At 44.6% G+C, this 18,151-nt stretch overlaps 1 protein-coding gene across 1 annotated transcript in view; it reads left to right on the top strand.

Moving 5' to 3' along the window:
- The window catches only part of LOC109897290 (potassium voltage-gated channel subfamily H member 4-like), a 37,419-nt gene extending 19,865 nt beyond the window's left edge, over positions 1 to 17,554 (top strand). Inside the window, exons 5-16 of the mRNA XM_020491821.2 lie at positions 430 to 673; positions 1,239 to 1,396; positions 2,092 to 2,299; positions 2,992 to 3,186; positions 6,173 to 6,372; positions 11,543 to 11,792; positions 12,092 to 12,306; positions 12,409 to 12,447; positions 14,131 to 14,513; positions 14,763 to 14,842; positions 15,103 to 15,179; positions 15,673 to 17,554. Coding sequence (XP_020347410.1) covers positions 430 to 673; positions 1,239 to 1,396; positions 2,092 to 2,299; positions 2,992 to 3,186; positions 6,173 to 6,372; positions 11,543 to 11,792; positions 12,092 to 12,306; positions 12,409 to 12,447; positions 14,131 to 14,513; positions 14,763 to 14,842; positions 15,103 to 15,179; positions 15,673 to 16,752 — 3,129 coding nt within the window. The 3' untranslated portion in view covers positions 16,753 to 17,554. The remainder of the gene's footprint in view (positions 1 to 429; positions 674 to 1,238; positions 1,397 to 2,091; positions 2,300 to 2,991; positions 3,187 to 6,172; positions 6,373 to 11,542; positions 11,793 to 12,091; positions 12,307 to 12,408; positions 12,448 to 14,130; positions 14,514 to 14,762; positions 14,843 to 15,102; positions 15,180 to 15,672) is intronic.
- Positions 17,555 to 18,151: the final 597 nt, after the last annotated feature.

Raw genomic sequence — 18,151 nt, 5'->3', positions numbered from 1 at the left:
TGGCCACGAATTGCATGATGGTTATTTCTGTCTTGAAAAGATGCCATTGAATCCTTAAGATGTTTCTTGATTTTTGTTTATTTGGGTAATTGTTTGACATTTTACTTCACTGTTAGGTGCTAGTAACACAATCATTTTGCTGCCCCCAGCTTTACTATCTGCTAAACTGTGTACGCTACCGATAAACTTTGATTTGATTTGATGTCCTTTATTCCTAAAATGAACATTTACTTCTCCTCTCTTGTGCCACAGAGGAGTTTGGATTGGGGCCAAGGGAGTGCAGACACTGATTTTGATGTAGCTAGGGCAATTAGGTGTCATTGCATTCTTGAGATGTTCTCATAAGTACAAGTGCCACTGTGGTGTCTTGGGCTTTGTCTGTGACCTGGGACCTATGACCTGTGACCCTTGGCCCCTGTCTCCCTGCAGAGTGTATTCCAGAAGCCCTCTCTCCCAGAGTACAAGGTGGCGGCGGTGCAGAAGTCCCGCTTCATCCTGCTCCACTACAGCTTATCCAAGGCCCTGTGGGATTGGCTGATCCTCCTGGCTACCTTCTACGTGGCGGTCACCGTGCCCTTCAATGTCTGCTTCGTCAGTCACCAGGACGACACCGACTGGGACTCCCGTAGCACCATTGCCAGTGACATCGCAGTGGAAATGCTCTTCATTCTAGGTAACTGTTGTATAACAGTACTGAGAGTGGCAACATAGTACTCCAATGGTAAATGTCATATCACTCTGGTGGCTAAATGAATTGGCACCAGTATCTAGCTCCTCTGGTATATAGTTGATCAATAACAGTTCTTTCCTGCTGTGGCAGTGGGTGTTTCCTTGGAAATCGGTCACACTTGACTGTACTCGCTCACCCACCTGCATTACCAACTCATCATGGTGTCTGTGTCACCCCTGGTTACAGCTCCCATTTTGAGGCACAATTAGAGACTTCCTGTCTCCGATGGATGTGCGATCCTAAAACAGCCTGTGATGGGGCTCAGGCTTTTTTAAGTTGAGGAAATGGTAATTATGTGCAGTGACATTCATGTACAAAATTATTATCACATCGTGTGTTATTCTAAACCGCTGGTGTCATGCCATAATTAGCATTTACAGCTCACCTGGAAAAATGCTGGAACATAGTAGCCTATCCACTCACCTTACACACTTGTTGTGTATTTGAGTAAAGGATAACATATTATTTTGCTCATGTCCTGCTGGGTTTTCTCCCTGTTCCTCCCCAGATATCATCCTGAACTTTAGGACCACCTTCGTGAGTCAGTCGGGTCAGGTGGTGTACGATGCCCGCTCAATCTACCTCCATTACTGTGGCACCTGGTTCTTTATAGACCTCATTGCTGCTCTGCCCTTTGACCTCCTCTACGCCTTCAACATCACAGTGGTGAGTTTGTATGGGTGTCATCGACTGTGCATGTATGGGTGTCATGGGCATTTGGCTTTGCGTGTGTATGCAGTTCCTTATCCTATCTTGAACAGACAGTGCTTGTTTGATAGCCCTTCCCAGAATAATCGTTTTCCCTCTTAAAATATGTTGTTGGTCCTCTTTATTTCCCCTGAGCATTGAATTGTAACAGATTAGGTCTTGCCACCTCCATGCTTTATTGACTGCTCCTTCCTTCTCTCCAGTGTCCCTCCCCCTATCCACTAGCTGCACTCCCCATCGGTCTCTCTCTCTCGGTCTTACTGTTAAAATCTCAGCCAATAGCCTTCTCACTTAATCTTACCTGGGCTTCTGAGATGTGATACTGTTCAACTGCCCCTTTTTCCACCAATCATTTGTTTCTCAAGCTTTCCAAGAGATGTGCTGTTCTTTACGGATGAATGCATCTTTAGCCTCTGGGGGAAGTGGGATATTGGAGTGGTAGGAGGAATGTTTGCTCACTGCATCTCAGCTAGAACGTGTCCCTGGTGATATCATTTCAGTACAGAGGATAGATCGTCTATACTGTATATAATGTCTGACGACTTTAACCGGACTATGACTCAACCCTCTAACGTCTTTTGACCTTTACACATGTCACAATGCAAATGGTCATCTCTACATGAATCATTGCATGTCCGTTACCTCCTGTCCAGACCTCGCTGGTCCACCTCCTGAAGACGGTGCGTTTGCTGCGGCTGCTGCGGTTGCTACAGAAGCTGGACCGTTACTCCCAGTACAGTGCTGTGGTCCTGACCCTGCTCATGTCTGTGTTCGCCCTGCTTGCCCACTGGATGGCCTGCGTCTGGTACGTCATCGGCCGCAAGGAGATAGAGAGCAGCGACCCTGTCACCTGGGATATAGGTGAGCGCCTGTTTGTTAGTGTTTGCGTGTGAATGTTTGTATATTGTGTGTGGTTGTTGCACCACTCTCACACAGTAGACACATCAACAGAACGTTTCCTTTTGTCGAGCACCTCGGCTTACTGTAGGAAGCAGCCATGTGTGACCACTATTTCCTCTACATGTGTCTGTAACACAGTAACTCGTTTCACTTGCCTGACAGCTAGATGCTATGGCCCCCTTGCACACTCGGTCCCTGGACAAGCCTAAATGCTTCTGAACTGGTCTCGCAGTCCATCACCCTCCATAACACCCTCCCAGTCAACCTCACAGCAAGTGTAGGTCACAGAGTAATGGACAGAGACTGGACAGTTTGGCTGGTCCCCCCTACAGTGACTATCTAATTTAACTCGCAGCAAGAATGCCTCACACTCTGTAATATCACCTCTGGATGGAGAGTCAAGCAGACACAAAGGAAAACACAACCCAATCTCTTTCATGGGACTTCTATCAGATCCCTGTAATGCATTTTCCTTTTTCCCCTCCCTCCCTCCCTCCCTCCCTCCCTCCCTCCCTCCCTCCCTCCCTCCCTCCCTCCCTCCCTCCCTCCCTCCCTCCCTCCCTCCCTCCCTCCCTCCTTCTTCCTTTTCCCCCCTCTCTCTTTCTCCCTCCCTCTCCCACTCTCTGTCCACCATGTCCTGCTGTACTCTTCAGGCTGGCTGCAGGAGCTCGGGAAGCGGTTGGAGACCCCGTACATCAACAGTACGATGGGCGGCCCCTCCATGCCCAGTGCCTATATCGCCTCCCTCTACTTCACCCTGAGCAGCCTCACCAGTGTGGGCTTTGGCAATGTATGTGCCAACACAGATGCTGAGAAGATCTTCTCCATCTGCATCATGCTCATGGGGGGTAAGTTAATCTGCATCATGCTCATGGGGGGTAAGTCCATCTGTATCATGCTTATGGGGATAGGTTCATCTGTATCATGCTTATGGGGATAGGTTCATCTGCATCTTGCTCATGGGGATAAGTTCATCTGTATCATGCTCATGGGGGATAAGTCCATCTGCATCATGCTCATGGGGATAAGTCCATCTGCATCATGCTCATGGGGAATAATTTCATCTATATTATTCTCATGGGGATAAGTACATCTGCATCATGCTCATGGGGGGTAAGTCCATCTGCATCATGCTCATGGGAGATAAGTTCATCTGCATCATGCTCATGGGGATAAGTCCATCTGCATCATGCTCATGGGGAATAATTTCATCTATAATATTCTCATGGGGATAAGTACATCTGCATCATCCTCATTGGGGGTAAGTCCATCTGCATCATGCTCATGGGAGATAAGTTCATCTGCATCATGCTCATGGGGATAAGTTCATCTGCATCATGCTCATGGGGGATAAGTCCATCTGCATCATGCTCATGGGGATAAGTCCATCTGCATCATGCTCATGGGGGGTAAGTTCATCTGCATCATGCTCATGGGGAATAATTTCATCTATAATATTCTCATGGGGATAAGTACATCTGCATCATGCTCATGGGAATAAGTTAATCTGCATCATGCTCATGGGGGATAAGTTCATCTGCATCATGCTCATGGGGGATAAGTCCATCTGCATCATGCTCATGGGGATAAGTTCATCTGCATCATGCTCATGGGGATAAGTTCATCTGTATCATGCTCATGGGGGATAAGTCCATCTGCATCATGCTCATGGGGATAAGTCCATCTGCACCATGCTCATGGGGATAAGTTCATCTGCATCATGCTCATGGGGGATAAGTCCATCTGCATCAAGCTCATGGGGATAAGTACATCTGCATCATGCTCATGGGGATAAGTCCATCTGCACCATGCTCATGGGGATAAGTTCATCTGCATCATGCTCATGGGGTTAAGTTCATCTGCATCATGCTCATGGGGATAAGTCCATCTGCACCATGCTCATGGGGATAAGTCCATCTGCATCATGCTCATGGGGGATAAGTTCATCTGCATCATGCTCATGGGGATAAGTTCATCTGCATCATGCTCATGGGGGGTAAGTTCATCTGCATCATGCTCATGGGGGATAAGTTCATCTGCATCATGCTCATGGGGATAAGTTCATCTGCATCATGCTCATGGGGGATAAGTTCATCTGCATCATGCTCATGGGGGGTAAGTTCATCTGCATCATGCTCATGGGGGGTAAGTTCATCTGCATCATGCTCATGGGGAGTAAGTTCATTGGAAGCGAGGCAGTGTTCGTAGACATCTTGAGACACAAGCTGTCTTATTAACTTCTTGCGTCGAGCCATCCCGGATCCGGGATCATGAATACAGCCTCAAGCTCATTACCATAACGCAACGTTAACTATTCATGAAAATCGCAAATGAAATGAAATTAATATGCTAGCTCTCAAGCTTAGCCTTTTGTTAACAACACTGTCATCTTAGATTTTCAAAATATGCTTCTCAATCATTGCAAAACAAGCATTTGTGTAACAGCTAGCGCACCTAGCGTAGCATTTAGCGTTAGCATTAGCAGGCAACATTTTCACAAAAACCAGAAAATCATTCAAATAAAATCATTACCTTTGAAGAACTTCAGATGTTTTCAATGAGGAGACTCTCAGTTAGATAGCAAATGCTCAGTTTTTCCTGAAAGATTATTTGTTTAGGAGAAAGCGCCCCCGTTTGGTGCGTCACGTTTAGCTACGAAAAAAACCTGTATCCAGGAGTGTAATTATCCCCGCAGCTCATTAGCATAACACAACGTTAACTATTCATGAAAATCGCAAATGAAATGAAATTAATATGCTAGCTCTCAAGCTTAGCCTTTTGTTAACAACACTGTCATCTTAGATTTTCAAAATATGCTTCTCAACCATAGCAAAACAAGCATTTGTGTAACAGCTAGCGCACCTAGTGTAGCATTTAGCGTTAGCATTAGCAGGCAACATTTTCACAAAAAACTGAAAATCATTCAAATAAAATCATTACCTTTGAAGAACTTCAGATGTTTTCAATGAGGAGACTCTCAGTTAGATAGCAAATGCTCAGTTTTTCCTGAAAGATTATTTGTTTAGGAGAAATTGCTCCGTTTGGTGCGTCACGTTTGGTACCAAAAATAAATGAAAATTCAGTCTTCAAAACGCTGAACTTTTTTCCAAATTAACTCCATAATATCGACTGAAACATGGTAAACGTTGTTTAGAATCAATCCTCAAGGTGTTTTTCACATATCTCTTCATGATATATCGTTCGTTGAAAGCCTCCTCTCTCCTCTCAATCACTGGATGACTGCGTGCAGCTTGTAGATTACGCACCAATTTAGACAAAGGACACCGGGCGGACCCCTGGTAAATGTAGTCTCTTATGGCCAATCTTCCAATGATATGCCTACAAATACGTCACAATGCTGCAGACACATTGGAGAAACGATAGGAAGGGCAGGCTCATTCCCGGCGCATTCACAGCCATATAAGGAGACAATGGAAAACAGAGCTTCGAAAATTCTGCCCATTTCCTGGTTGAAGTTTTATCTTGGTTTCGCCTGTAGCATGAGTTCTGTGGCACTCACAGATAATATCTTTGCAGTTTTGGAAACCTTAGAGTGTTTTCTTTCCAAAGCTGCCAATTATATGCATAGTCGAACATCTTTTCGTGACAAAATATTGCGCTTAAAACGGGCACGTTTTTTTATCCATAAATTAAAAGAGCGCCCCCTATATCCAAGAAGTTAAGATGTCTTCACAAATCTCTTTAAAAAAGTCTTAAGGCATGGTGAGGGCTGGGTATGACTCTCTTCTGCATATGTGTGTGCTTTGAGCTCAAATGAGTAATCTTGTAATACTCCTTGACCCCCATGTTCCCTGTTCCTCTTCCGACCTGCAGCCCTGATGCATGCAGTGGTCTTCGGTAACGTGACGGCCATTATCCAGCGCATGTACTCTCGGCGGTCGCTCTACCACACGCGTATGAAGGACATCAAGGACTTTATCCGTGTGCACCGTCTGCCCCAGCTGCTGAAACAGAGGATGTTGGAGTACTTCCAGACCACCTGGTCTGTCAACAACGGCATCAACGCCAACGAGGTGGGTCACATGACACATATGTATTTAACAATGGTGGTAACAAACTCCGGCCATTGATTATAGAAATCCAATGCTTTCAAAATCAAATCAAATCAAATCAAATGTAATTATATAGCCCTTCGTACATCAGCTGATATCTCAAAGTGCTGTGCAGAAACCCAGCCTAAAACCCCAAACAGCAAGCAATGCAGGTGTAGAAGCACGGTGGCTAGGAAAAACCCCCTAGAAAGGCCAAAACCTAGGAAGAAACCTAGAGAGGAACCAGGCTATGTGGGGTGGCCAGTCCTCTTCTGGCTGTGCCGGGTGGAGATTATAACAGAACATGGCCAAGATGTTCAAATGTTCATAAATGACCAGCATGGTCCAATAATAAGAAGGCAGAACAGTTGAAACTGGAGCAGCAGCACGGCCAGGTGGACTGGGGACATCATGTCAGGTAGTCCTGAGGCATGGTCCTAGGGCTCAGGTCCTCCAAGAGAGAGAAAGAAAGAGAGAAAGAGAGAAAGAGAGAATTAGAGAGAGCACACTTAAATTCACACAGGACACCGAATAGGACAGGAGAAGTACTCCAGATATAACAAACTGACCCTAGCCCCCCGACACATAAACTACTGCAGCATAAATACTGGAGGCTGAGACAGGAGGGGTCAGGAGACACTGTGGCCCCATCCGAGGGCACTCCCAGACAGGGCCAAACAGGAAGGATATAACCCCACCCACTTTTCCAAAGCACAGCCCCCACGCCACTAGAGGGATATCTTCAACCACCAACTTACCATCCTGAGACAAGGCTGAGTATAGCCCACAAAGATCTCCGCCATGGCACAACCCAAGGGGGGGGGCGCCAACCCAGACAGGATGATCACATCAGTGACTCAACCCACTCAGGTGACGCACCCCTCCCAGGGACGGTATGAGAGAGCCCCAGTAAGCCAATGACTCAGCCCCTGTAATAGGTAGAGGCAGAGAATCCCAATGGAAATAGGGGAACCGGCCAGGCAGAGACAGCAAGGGCGGTTCGTTGCTCCAGAGCCTTTCCGTTCACCTTCCCACTCCTGGGCCAGACTACACTCAATCATATGACCCACTGAAGAGATGAGTCTTCAGTAAAGACTTAAAGGTTGAGACCGAGTCTGCGTCTCTGACATGGGTAGGCAGACCGTTCCATAAAAATGGAGCTCTATAGGAGAAAGCCCTGCCTCCAGCTGTTTGCTTAGAAATTCTAGGGACAATTAGGAGGCCTGCGTCTTGTGACCGTAGCGTATACGTGTAGGTATGTACGGCAGGACCAAATCAGAGAGATAGGGAGGAGCAAGCCCATGTAATGCTTTGTAGGTTAGCAGTAAAACTTGAAATCAGCCCTTGCTTTGACAGGAAGCGAGTGTAGGGAGGCTAGCACTGGAGTAATATGATAATTTTTTGGGGTTCTAGTCAGGATTCTAGCAGCCGTATTTAGCACTAACTGAAGTTTATTTAGTGCTTTATCCGGGTAGCCGGAAAGTAGAGCATTGCAGTAGTCTAACCTAGAAGTGACAAAAGCATGGATACATTTTTCTGCATCATTTTTGACAGAAAGTTTCTGATTTTTGCAATGTTACGTAGATGGAAAAAAGTTGTCCTTGAAATGGTCTTGATATGTTCTTCAAAAGAGAGATCAGGGTCCAGAGTAACGCCGAGGTCCTTCACAGTTTTATTTGAGACGACTGTACAACCATTAAGATTAATTGTCAGATTCAACAGAAGATCTCTTTGTTTCTTGGGACCTAGAACAAGCATCTCTGTTTTGTCCGAGTTTAAAAGTAGAAAGTTTGCAGCCATCCACTTCCTTATGTCTGAAACACATGCTTCTAGCAAGGGCAATTTTGGGGCTTCACCATGTTTCATTGAAATGTACAGCTGTGTGTCATCCGCATAGCAGTGAAAGTTAACATTATGTTTTCAAATGACATCCCCAAGAGGTAAAATATATAGTGAAAACAATAGTGGTCCTAAAACGGAACCTTGAGGAACACCGAAATTTACAGTTGATTTGTCAGAGGACAAACCATTCACAGAGACAAACTGATATCTTTCCGACAGATAAGATCTAAACCAGGCCAGAATTTGTCCGTGTAGACCAATTTGGGTTTCCAATCTCTCCAAAAGAATGTGGTGATCGATGGTATCAAAAGCCCCACTAAGGTCTAGGTGCACAGATGCAGAGCCTCGGTCTGATGTCATTAAAAGGTCATTTACCACCTTCACAAGTGCAGTCTCAGTGCTATGATGGGGTCTAAAACCAGACTGAAGCATTTCGTATACATTGTCTGTCTTCAGGAAGGCAGTGAGTTGCTGCGCAACAGCCTTTTCTACAAATTTTGACAGGAATGGAAGATTCGATATAGGCCGATAGTTTTTTTAATTTTCTGGGTCAAGGTTTGGCTTTTTCAAGAGAGGCTTTATTACTGCCACTTTTAGTGAGTTTGGTACACATCCGGTGGATAGAGAGCCATTTATTATGTTCAACATAGGAGGGCCAAGCACAGGAAGCAGTTCTTTCAGTAGTTTAGTTGGAATAGGGTTCAGTATGCAGCTTGAAGGTTTAGAGACCATGATTATTTTCATCATTGTGTCAAGAGATAGAGTACTAAAACACTTGAGCGTCTCTCTTGACCCTAGGTCCTGGCAGAGTTGTGCAGACTCAGGACAACTGAGCTTTGAAGGAATACGCAGATTTAAAGAGGAGTCTGTAATTTGCTTTCTAATAATCATGATCTTTTCCTCAAAGAAGTTCATGAATTTATCACTGCTAAAGTGAAAGCCATCCTCTCTTGGGGAATGTTGCTTTTTAGTTAGCTTTGCGACAGTATCAAAAAGGAATTATGGATTGTTCTTATTTTCCTCAATTAAGTTAGAAAAATAGGATGATCGAGCAGGAGTAAGGGCTCTTCGGTACTGCACGGTACTGTCTTTCCAAGCTAGTCGGAAGACTTCCAGTTTGGTGTGGCGCCATTTCCGTTCCAATTTTCCGGAAGCTTGCTTCAGAGCTCGGGTATTTTCTGTGTACCAGGGAGATAGTTTCTTATGAGAAATGTTTTTAGTTTTTAGGGGTGCAACTGCATCTAGGGTATTGTGCAAGGTTAAATTGAGTTCCTCAGATAGGTGGTTAACTGATTTTTGTCCTCTGGCGTCCTTGGGTAGACAGAGGGAATCTGGAAGGACATCAAGGAATCTTTGTGTTGTCTGTGAATTTATAGCACAACTTTTGATGTTCCTTGGTTGGGGTCTGAGCAGATTATTTGTTGCAATTGCAAACGTAATAAAATGGTGGTCCGATAGTCCAGGATTATGAGGAAAAACATTAAGATCCACAACATTTATTCCATGGGACAAAACTAGGTCCAGAGTATGACTGTGACAGTGAGTGGGTCCAGAGACATGTTGGACAAAACCCACTGAGTCGATGATGGCTCCGAAAGCCTTTTGGAGTGGGTCTGTGGACTTTTCCATATGAATATTAAAGTCACCAAAGATTAGAATATTATCTGCTATGACTACAAGGTCCGATAGGAATTCAGGGAACTCAATGAGGAACGCTGTATATGGCCCAGGAGGCTTGTAAACAGTAGCTATAAAAAGTGATTGAGTAGGCTGCATAGATTTCATGACTAGAAGCTCAAAAGACGAAAACGTCATTTTTTATTTTGTAAATTGAAATTTGCTATCGTAAATGTTAGCAACACCTCCGCCTTTCCGGGATGCACGGGGGATATGGTCACTAGTGTAGCCAGGAGGTGAGGCCTCATTTAACACAGTAAATTCATCAGGCTTAAGCCATGTTTCAGTCAGGCCAATCACATCAAGATTATGATCAGTGATTAGTTAATTAGTTCAAATCCCTGATGGGGAGTGGGCAAGTGCACACTTTAGGATAACGATGGACCATTGGGACGCAGCCATTAGGGTCGACAAACATACTGTACTGACAGACTGGTCTTTATATATTTTCAGATGTAAATAAATAGCCTTTCAGAAAGAGTACACCTTATGTTGGGAGTAGTTTTCGAAAGAAATCTTTTCGAAAGAAACCTTTTGTATCACTGCCAAGGTCTTTCGATCAGATGGTGTTGACAGTGTGGGTGTGTATTGTCACATTCAGACATGAATGGCCTCGTGGTCTAGTCGTGTCTCCGTGTGGGATGGCGGATTCTAAATCAGACATGTCATTTTACATCTAGGTCATCTCCACCTTTATTTCCCAATCTTCTCTCAGTCTCTGCCCAATGAGGTTAGATTGGTTCTTTTAGAAAGTAGTCTTTTGTTCACAGTGATGGGCTTAGATCTAGTATTGCCTAAAAGTGCTCCCTATTGTAGGAACGACCTACAAAATTCCTTTCACCTTGATTCGGCAGTTTGGGATTGCAGTTGTTTCGATTGATTCTAGAGTATTATTTGTTGATATTGTGGTGTTGAGGTGTGGTTATTTTTTATTTATTTGTAATGCACATTTTTCTTCCTGTTTGTGAGAAGGTGCTTGTAGTCAGGGCACCATTGTGAATGAGGCCATGGTCTCACTTGGGCTACCCTGAATAAATACAAGTTCATAAAACCTTTTAGGCTACGGCGATAGGATTAAACATGTTGGTACTCATTTACACCCTCTCGACATCAGCTTCATCATTTATTCTCCGCTGAATCCGCGACAACAGACGCTACGAAGGACCTTGAGAACTTGCAAATGTATTACACCTCTTAGCTGGTGCTACTGCCAGGCTAGCGTTAGTGAAACAGACCAACAGTGCACATTATACGTAGAGATTTGAGTCATCTAAGAAGGCTTCCATGAAAACAACTACTGTACATTGAAGTGTGTAGCCACTCGCCAAAATGTAGCTAGAGTCCAACACAAAATACAAGATATTGTATACTCACTGAGAATTGTGTGTTTTTCAACAATACATAGAATACATGTTTGTGAATAACTGTTGATTGGCTGTCCACACAGTGTTCATAGGCTTGAACTTGGTTTATACTGTCTCGCATCTCATATGACAAGAGCATTCCTTTAGCCTTGATCCTCGGACACCACTGTCCCTCTCTGGTACCTCTAATCTGATACAATCGGATCTGTAATCTGATACAAAACCATTGCATTGTGGGTGCTGAAGTCCTCCTTCTCTCCTCCTGTCAGCTGCTGCATGACTTCCCAGACGAACTGCGTGCGGACATCGCCATGCACCTGAACAAGGACATCCTGCAGCTGCCAGTGTTTGAGCGGGCCAGTAGGGGGTGTCTGCGCTCCCTCTCCTTGCACATCAAGACCTCGTTCTGTGCCCCGGGAGAGTACCTCATCCGCCAGGGGGACGCGCTGCAGGCCAACTACTTTGTCTGCTCTGGGTCTCTAGAGGTGCTGAAGGACGAAATGGTCCTTGCTATCCTGGGTACGTCTTAGACAACTCACTTCCCTGTTCTGGACACTTTCTTTATATCATTTCCTTTTTCTGTCTCTCGTGTCGGCGATCCGTCTCTGTTATCAACTCTTTGGCCACGTCTGAAATGGAATCTTAATCCCTTTATAGTGGAATACTTTTGGCCAGAAAAGCAGTGCACTATACGGGGAATAGGGAGATAGTTTTCTTTATCCCTCAATTGTTATCCCAGCAATATGGATGTTGTCATTATAGTGTATGAGAGAAGCATCAAGTCAAGTCAGATTATTAATTGGGTAATCTGTCTCTAGGCAAAGGTGATCTGATTGGTGCAGACCTGACAGCGCAAGACCAGGTGATCAAGACCAATGCGGACGTGAAGGCTCTGACCTACTGTGACCTGCAGCACATCAGTGTCCGTGCCCTGAGGGAGGTCCTGGGCCTCTACCCAGAGTATGGCAGTCGCTTCAGCTCTGATATCCACCACAACCTCACCTACAACCTGAGAGAGGGCAGCGAGGCAGAGGTGAGAACCGCACATGCTCACTCAATCACTCACTCAAACTTTACTCTGTGTGGCCTGTGTAAACTGTAATGGAATTGTGACTCATTCTGACTCACTGTCCAGGGGCTGACAAGGTTCTCACGGTCCCCTCGGCTCTCTCAGGTAAATGTGTGCCTTTTTATTACTATACTACAGATGGGGATTACTATGACCTATCAGTCTGCTACTGACAGATAACTCAGGGATGCTCCTACAGCCACAGCCAACATAATATTGTCAATTCAGAGCTCAGAACATTTCAGAGCTCAGAAAATGTGTAGTCATAGCCAGAATATTTTAAGCTAAATGTCCAAGTAAAATATTTACACCTTGAGATGTGAATAGGCTTTTTGACTCATCATTCCATTTTTCAAAGTGTTTGAATATTTGGTCTGGGACAGAGACATTTAAATGATTGAAGTGGATATGAGGGTTCTGGGCCCTGACCTGTTGCCCTTCCTTCTTAGGTGAACATATAACTTGATAAAAGGCTGCACGCAAATGTTCTGATCTAGCCCATTCCCAGATAGAACTTCACTCTGAAAGAAGCATGATTGCAACTCTCACAGCCACATTTTTCCACCTTTGTTGAGAGCTTAACAAAGGGCTGTCATTAGTGTGTCTCGGTATCTCTGTGAGGCGGATTTTGTACTCTTGTTTTTTTGTATTTGAGTGGGTGTTGGACTAGGCATATGCCTTTGTGTGTGTGACCTTGTGTGTGCCCATGCATGTGTGTTCCTATGACATGCGAGTGTCCACGTGTTAATGTTTCTACATTGTGCGTGGGAGTTAACTGATTCTCTCAAAATTAATTTACCAGAATGTGAAAATTGTCTGGTAGCAATAAAAGTAAAAAAAATATATAATAATCTGACAGAAAAAATGTCACTCTGAGGAATAACAATTATAAGCCACGATGAGGTCATAACAGCTAAATAATCTGACTCCTACTGAAAATGCCAAGAAGGCAGTTCACCTCAGTGCACCTAATTTCCTATGTTTGCCACTAAGAGAAAGGAACAGCACTGACTCACAGCAGAACAGATATTAGAAGGAAATTACACACCATCTCTTGTTACCGAAGTAGGTGAGGATGGAGCGATAGTGGTCCGGAGTGGACCCTGAGAATGTAGCATTTTCTAAACACCTGAAACAAATGTTCCTTCAAATTAGAGCCATAATCATTATACCTAATTCTATTCTACACAAATCTCAATATACTGCACTAACATGCCTAGGATATTACATCCTAGTATTTTTCTATATCTAAGCGTACCTCTTGACCGGTCTGGTGGTAATTTTTTTAAAGAAACGAAATATGCTTCTCTGCATTTCTGCTAAAATCTGGGTAAAAGACTAAGATTATTCAGTACATTTAGTAATTGCTTGGTTTTCTAAAGTCTAGCAAACTTTGACAGCCTAAAATGGCTTGGTAGCTAGTTATGAGGTTGGGAGATTGGGAAAGTATCTAGCTGGCTAGCTAAAGCCAACTTCATAGAAAATGCTATGGCTCTAGATTGCAGGAGAAAGCTGTTTCAGGTGTTTAAAAATATAACAATTCTCCAAAAAGCTCCCCTCCGGACAACCCCCCCAGCCATCCTCATGTACTCTGTGCCCCCTCAGATTTTTAGGGTGCATGCTACCCATTACCGGCAGCTAAAATCAAATTAAACTCTGTGTGTTTCACTCCACACTGTCTCTCCTCCTCCACTAGCAATAGGCTACTGGAAGACATGCATGATTGTTTGTGAGAACTACAGAGAACCTGTTACTCATGCCTCTCCTCTCCCACTCTCTGCCCCTCAGGAGCGAGCTGATAAGGACCACAAGCTTCCCTTCGTTGTGGAGGCAGAAGACGTGGAGTCTGGTGAGGACATGAGCCACTGTCCCACTGGTGCATCCCACCAAGGGCGGCTGCTACTGATGCATGGCCTGAGCAGCCCCGTCTGCCACCCGGGCTTCAGCAGCCTGCTGGGGGAGGAGCTTCGACATGTCAATACACTCCGTCTCTGCCGCTCCCCAGCCCAGGGCTGCAGAGGCCGTAGCCCCTCCCCTCAGCTGCTGTCCAATGAGGAGGTTACTCTAGCCCCGGTGCCCAACATGGTCACAGATCACAGCTCATCCCATAGGCCAGCCAAGCTGCTCATACCCTCCCTACATTGTGTCAGCCCTCTGGACCTCAGCCCCAGGTGAGTAATGAGACATAACTGTCAATCAAAATGACTAGCGTTTGTATTTCATTAGCCCAGTACCTAAGCCTAAAGTTTGTAGGATTATAAAACTATAACCATTAACCAAAAAGTAAATCACATTTTCCGATCGATTTACCTGGTAATAACAGCAAAGACAGATTACAGTTGAATTTATTTAACTGAAAATCACTTCATATTTAATCATAACCCACTTAAGTGTGAACCTCTCTTTCCTATCTCCTCTAGGGTTGTGGATGGAATTGAGGATAATGGGCAGTCTTTTCACTTCAATGTGGATCAAGGCGAGGCAAAGACCAATAGCAAAGGTAATGGGCTCAGGTTAAACAATGGTTTAACTACAAAAAACTATGTTTTTCTGTCAGTGGATTTCTAACAGTAAATAGAAACGTGTTTTAGGCAAGGATAATGAAATGATTGGTCAGAAAATTGCTTTTTTAGAATGATCCAAAGCAGTACAAGTAGGCTTTTCATACAAATGAAATGGTATGACCAAAGTGCTTTATGTTGGCGTGGGGTGTGAAAGCACTGATCTCATCCATCCTTGTCCATCCCATCCCCCCCATAGACCCATTCCAGGTTAGCGCCAACTTACTTCTGGAAACAGAGGAGGTGAGACAGAACATCAGCCAGCTAAACAAAGAGGTAAGAACATACAATCACATTGACGGAGTAAACGGACACATAAGCCAACATAATGATGTATCAATGAACAGATAGATGAATGATATGCTCCATCTAGGTAGAGAGACCTCAAGAGACACAAACTTTTTTGTTCTCCCACTTCATTTTCCGTACTCCACTTTCGCTGTACCCTAAAGAGTGTCTAAAAACAGGTCATCCCTGACACACTTTCAGCATTAAATACACCACTCAGGCTATGTAGGCAAGAGACCTTTGAAAGACAATTTTCCTCAAATAAAATGTAGGATTGTTAGTTTGGAGATGCTCCAGATTTGAAAGCTCACGTAACACCGACTGATAATTTATGGCTGTGCTTGTTTTTGGTTTCCACCATTTCTGACCTAGAAAGAGACAATAGAACTCTAATACTTATGTCTCCTGCCTTGGAATAATTACTATTCAACCAAGCAACAGATTGTAGCTTTCATTATTCTGCGTGCCATCTATTTTCCAGATGAATACCCTTAACCAGGAGGTGTCCAACCTGACCAAGGAGCTCCATGAGATGATGCATTTCCTGCAGGCCCATGTGACCATGTTACATTACCCCTCTGCCATCTCCACCTATCCTTATGGCCTGCAGATGACCCCTAACCCCAACCCCAGCAGCAACATGATTGCTGCCAATGACTGGCAGACACGGGTGCCTTTCAGTATGCCTGCTGGACCTCACCCATCTCACCTCCAACATGACCCCCTCAGCCACCCAGCCAGGAACATGTGGGCCTATGGTGGGGTGCCCCCCCAGGGCAGAGGTCAGAAGGTGGAGGTTGAACACCATCACCAGACGTCCAATCCCAGGTCATCCTGTTTACATCCGTGCTGCTCGGACAGAGGCATAACCACTGGTCAGGGACTTGAAGCCCAGTACAGGCCTTTCCCGACCTCCAGAACTACACCCAACTCTCCCTACATGGGCCACTCCCAATGTCAGACTGGGCCATCTCTTCTGAACCTCAACTCTGCCTTCCCAGTACTCCCAGGTGCGGGTCCTGGTCAGGTTGAGTACAAAGCCTCCATCCCCACCATCAGTACCTTTCGTCCCCTATGTTCCCCAGGCAGTCTCAGCCAGTCCCACCCCTCCCTGAGTGTCCAGGTCAACTCTGACCGCAGCCATTCACCGTCCATCTCCCCAACGCCTATCTATGTCTCACTGACACCTACCGGCCAACCACAGCTCCACACCGCCTTCAGCTCTCAGTCTGGGGTCTACACGTCTGTCAGCCCAACATATAATCAGACGCACAACCAAACCACCCAGGGGCAGGGCTCGCTCAACAGAGCTAGGAAGAATGACCTGGTGGGCTCCAGCCCTGTCCACACACTGGACTCATCCCTACATCTGGCAGGGCAGCCAGCAGGGCAAGGGCCAGACTGTGGAGGGCCTAAGACTGAGTACCCACAGGGCAGGGAGAGACCTGAGAGGATGCAGTGTGATACTGAGCAGGCAGAGTCCCAGACCCAGGGGACCAACATCAGCACACAGCAGGCCCTGGAAGTCGAGCCTCTCTGGGGCTTGGAGGTGACACATTAGCAGGTGTCTGGAGCCCCACAGAGACCGGATAAATAAACGGGTCATTACTGCTGCAAAGTAACGCTGAGGCCATCAACTCAACTCTCCCTTTTTGATTGCACCTCTTATGCTACTCGAGTTTACATCTGAGAAATGAATGATTGCTTGACAGTCTAAAACGTTCTCTACACAGCAATCACGCTACATAATATCGACACTGATTGTACTTGATGTACTGTTTATTTAATTTGACTGTAAATACAGCATTGAAATGGACCAGAGATTATGAAGACAAGCTGATTCAGCTTACAAAAATATTCAGCTTTGTGTTTATTATGTATTTCTTGTGAACTGAAAGTTAGGTATTACTAACCGGAGGGTATCTCTAGACATATCACATTGAGACCTCGCAGCCATGGAAACAGCAAACCCCACCCCTTTCCTTCATTATATTGTGTTTACATAGAAAGTATCATCACCTAATGAGCATTTTGACATGTGGTTTTAGGTGATTTCATTGTCTGTGAACACACTGTGGAGCTCATTCTACAAGCTGTCTGGACATTACAGAATACGACCAATGTTTGTGCTCATTATTTTAAGAAATTGTCTCTTGGCTAGCCTGCCAGAGGATTGCTGGCCAAAGAGGACCTATGGTTATTTGTGTTTTTCCCTCTTTTGCAATATGGCTATTCATAGCTCTGCATCTCTTTTTGCTCTGGTGTCTGGATCATTTTCTGACTTTTTCTATGCTGTATATTTTACTGTTTCTTTGGTAACAGAGACTGAAATAAGACGTGCAATGAGTTGAACAACGTGTGCTGTCTGAAAGAGTTGTAGTATATCATTTTGTTTGTTTGTAACTGATATTAGTTGTAAAATAAAACTATTTAAGATGCAAACAGAATATTAACATATATATATATATATATATATTTATATATATATATATTTTTTTTTTTTTAAACAGGGACTCTGAGAAATACAATTACATCTGAAGTGAAAAATGAAATAACTTGAAAGGTTAAACTGAGCAGGTCACAGTAGTGGTACACAATTACATAAGTATTGTTAGTCAATCACTCAACATCCAACAATATCTCTTTAGATAGACCAATGCCTTTAGATAAACCCGCCCTAAAATACAGGGGCTTCTGCATTTGATGCCCACAACATGCCCAAACACACGTTTGGGCCAATGAGTTTACTTTTATGAACAAAATGTAGATCTGAACTGATGTCAGGTGATGGCAAATATCATGGTCTTTAGCGCCACCAGATGGTTATACATTTAAAGCAAACTGCTGTAAATATTTTATTAAATACATCTGGAAAACTATGGGACCGAATCTGAGTAGTTGATTGCCAGGGTTGTTTCTTTTGACCAAAAAGATCAACTCTGAAAAAGATCTGATGTTAA

This window comes from Oncorhynchus kisutch, linkage group LG10 (assembly GCF_002021735.2).
Source record: "Oncorhynchus kisutch isolate 150728-3 linkage group LG10, Okis_V2, whole genome shotgun sequence".
NCBI lineage: Eukaryota > Metazoa > Chordata > Actinopteri > Salmoniformes > Salmonidae > Oncorhynchus > Oncorhynchus kisutch.
The sequence above is the reverse complement of the archived record's forward strand: the minus strand, read 5'-3'. Positions and strand labels throughout refer to the sequence as shown.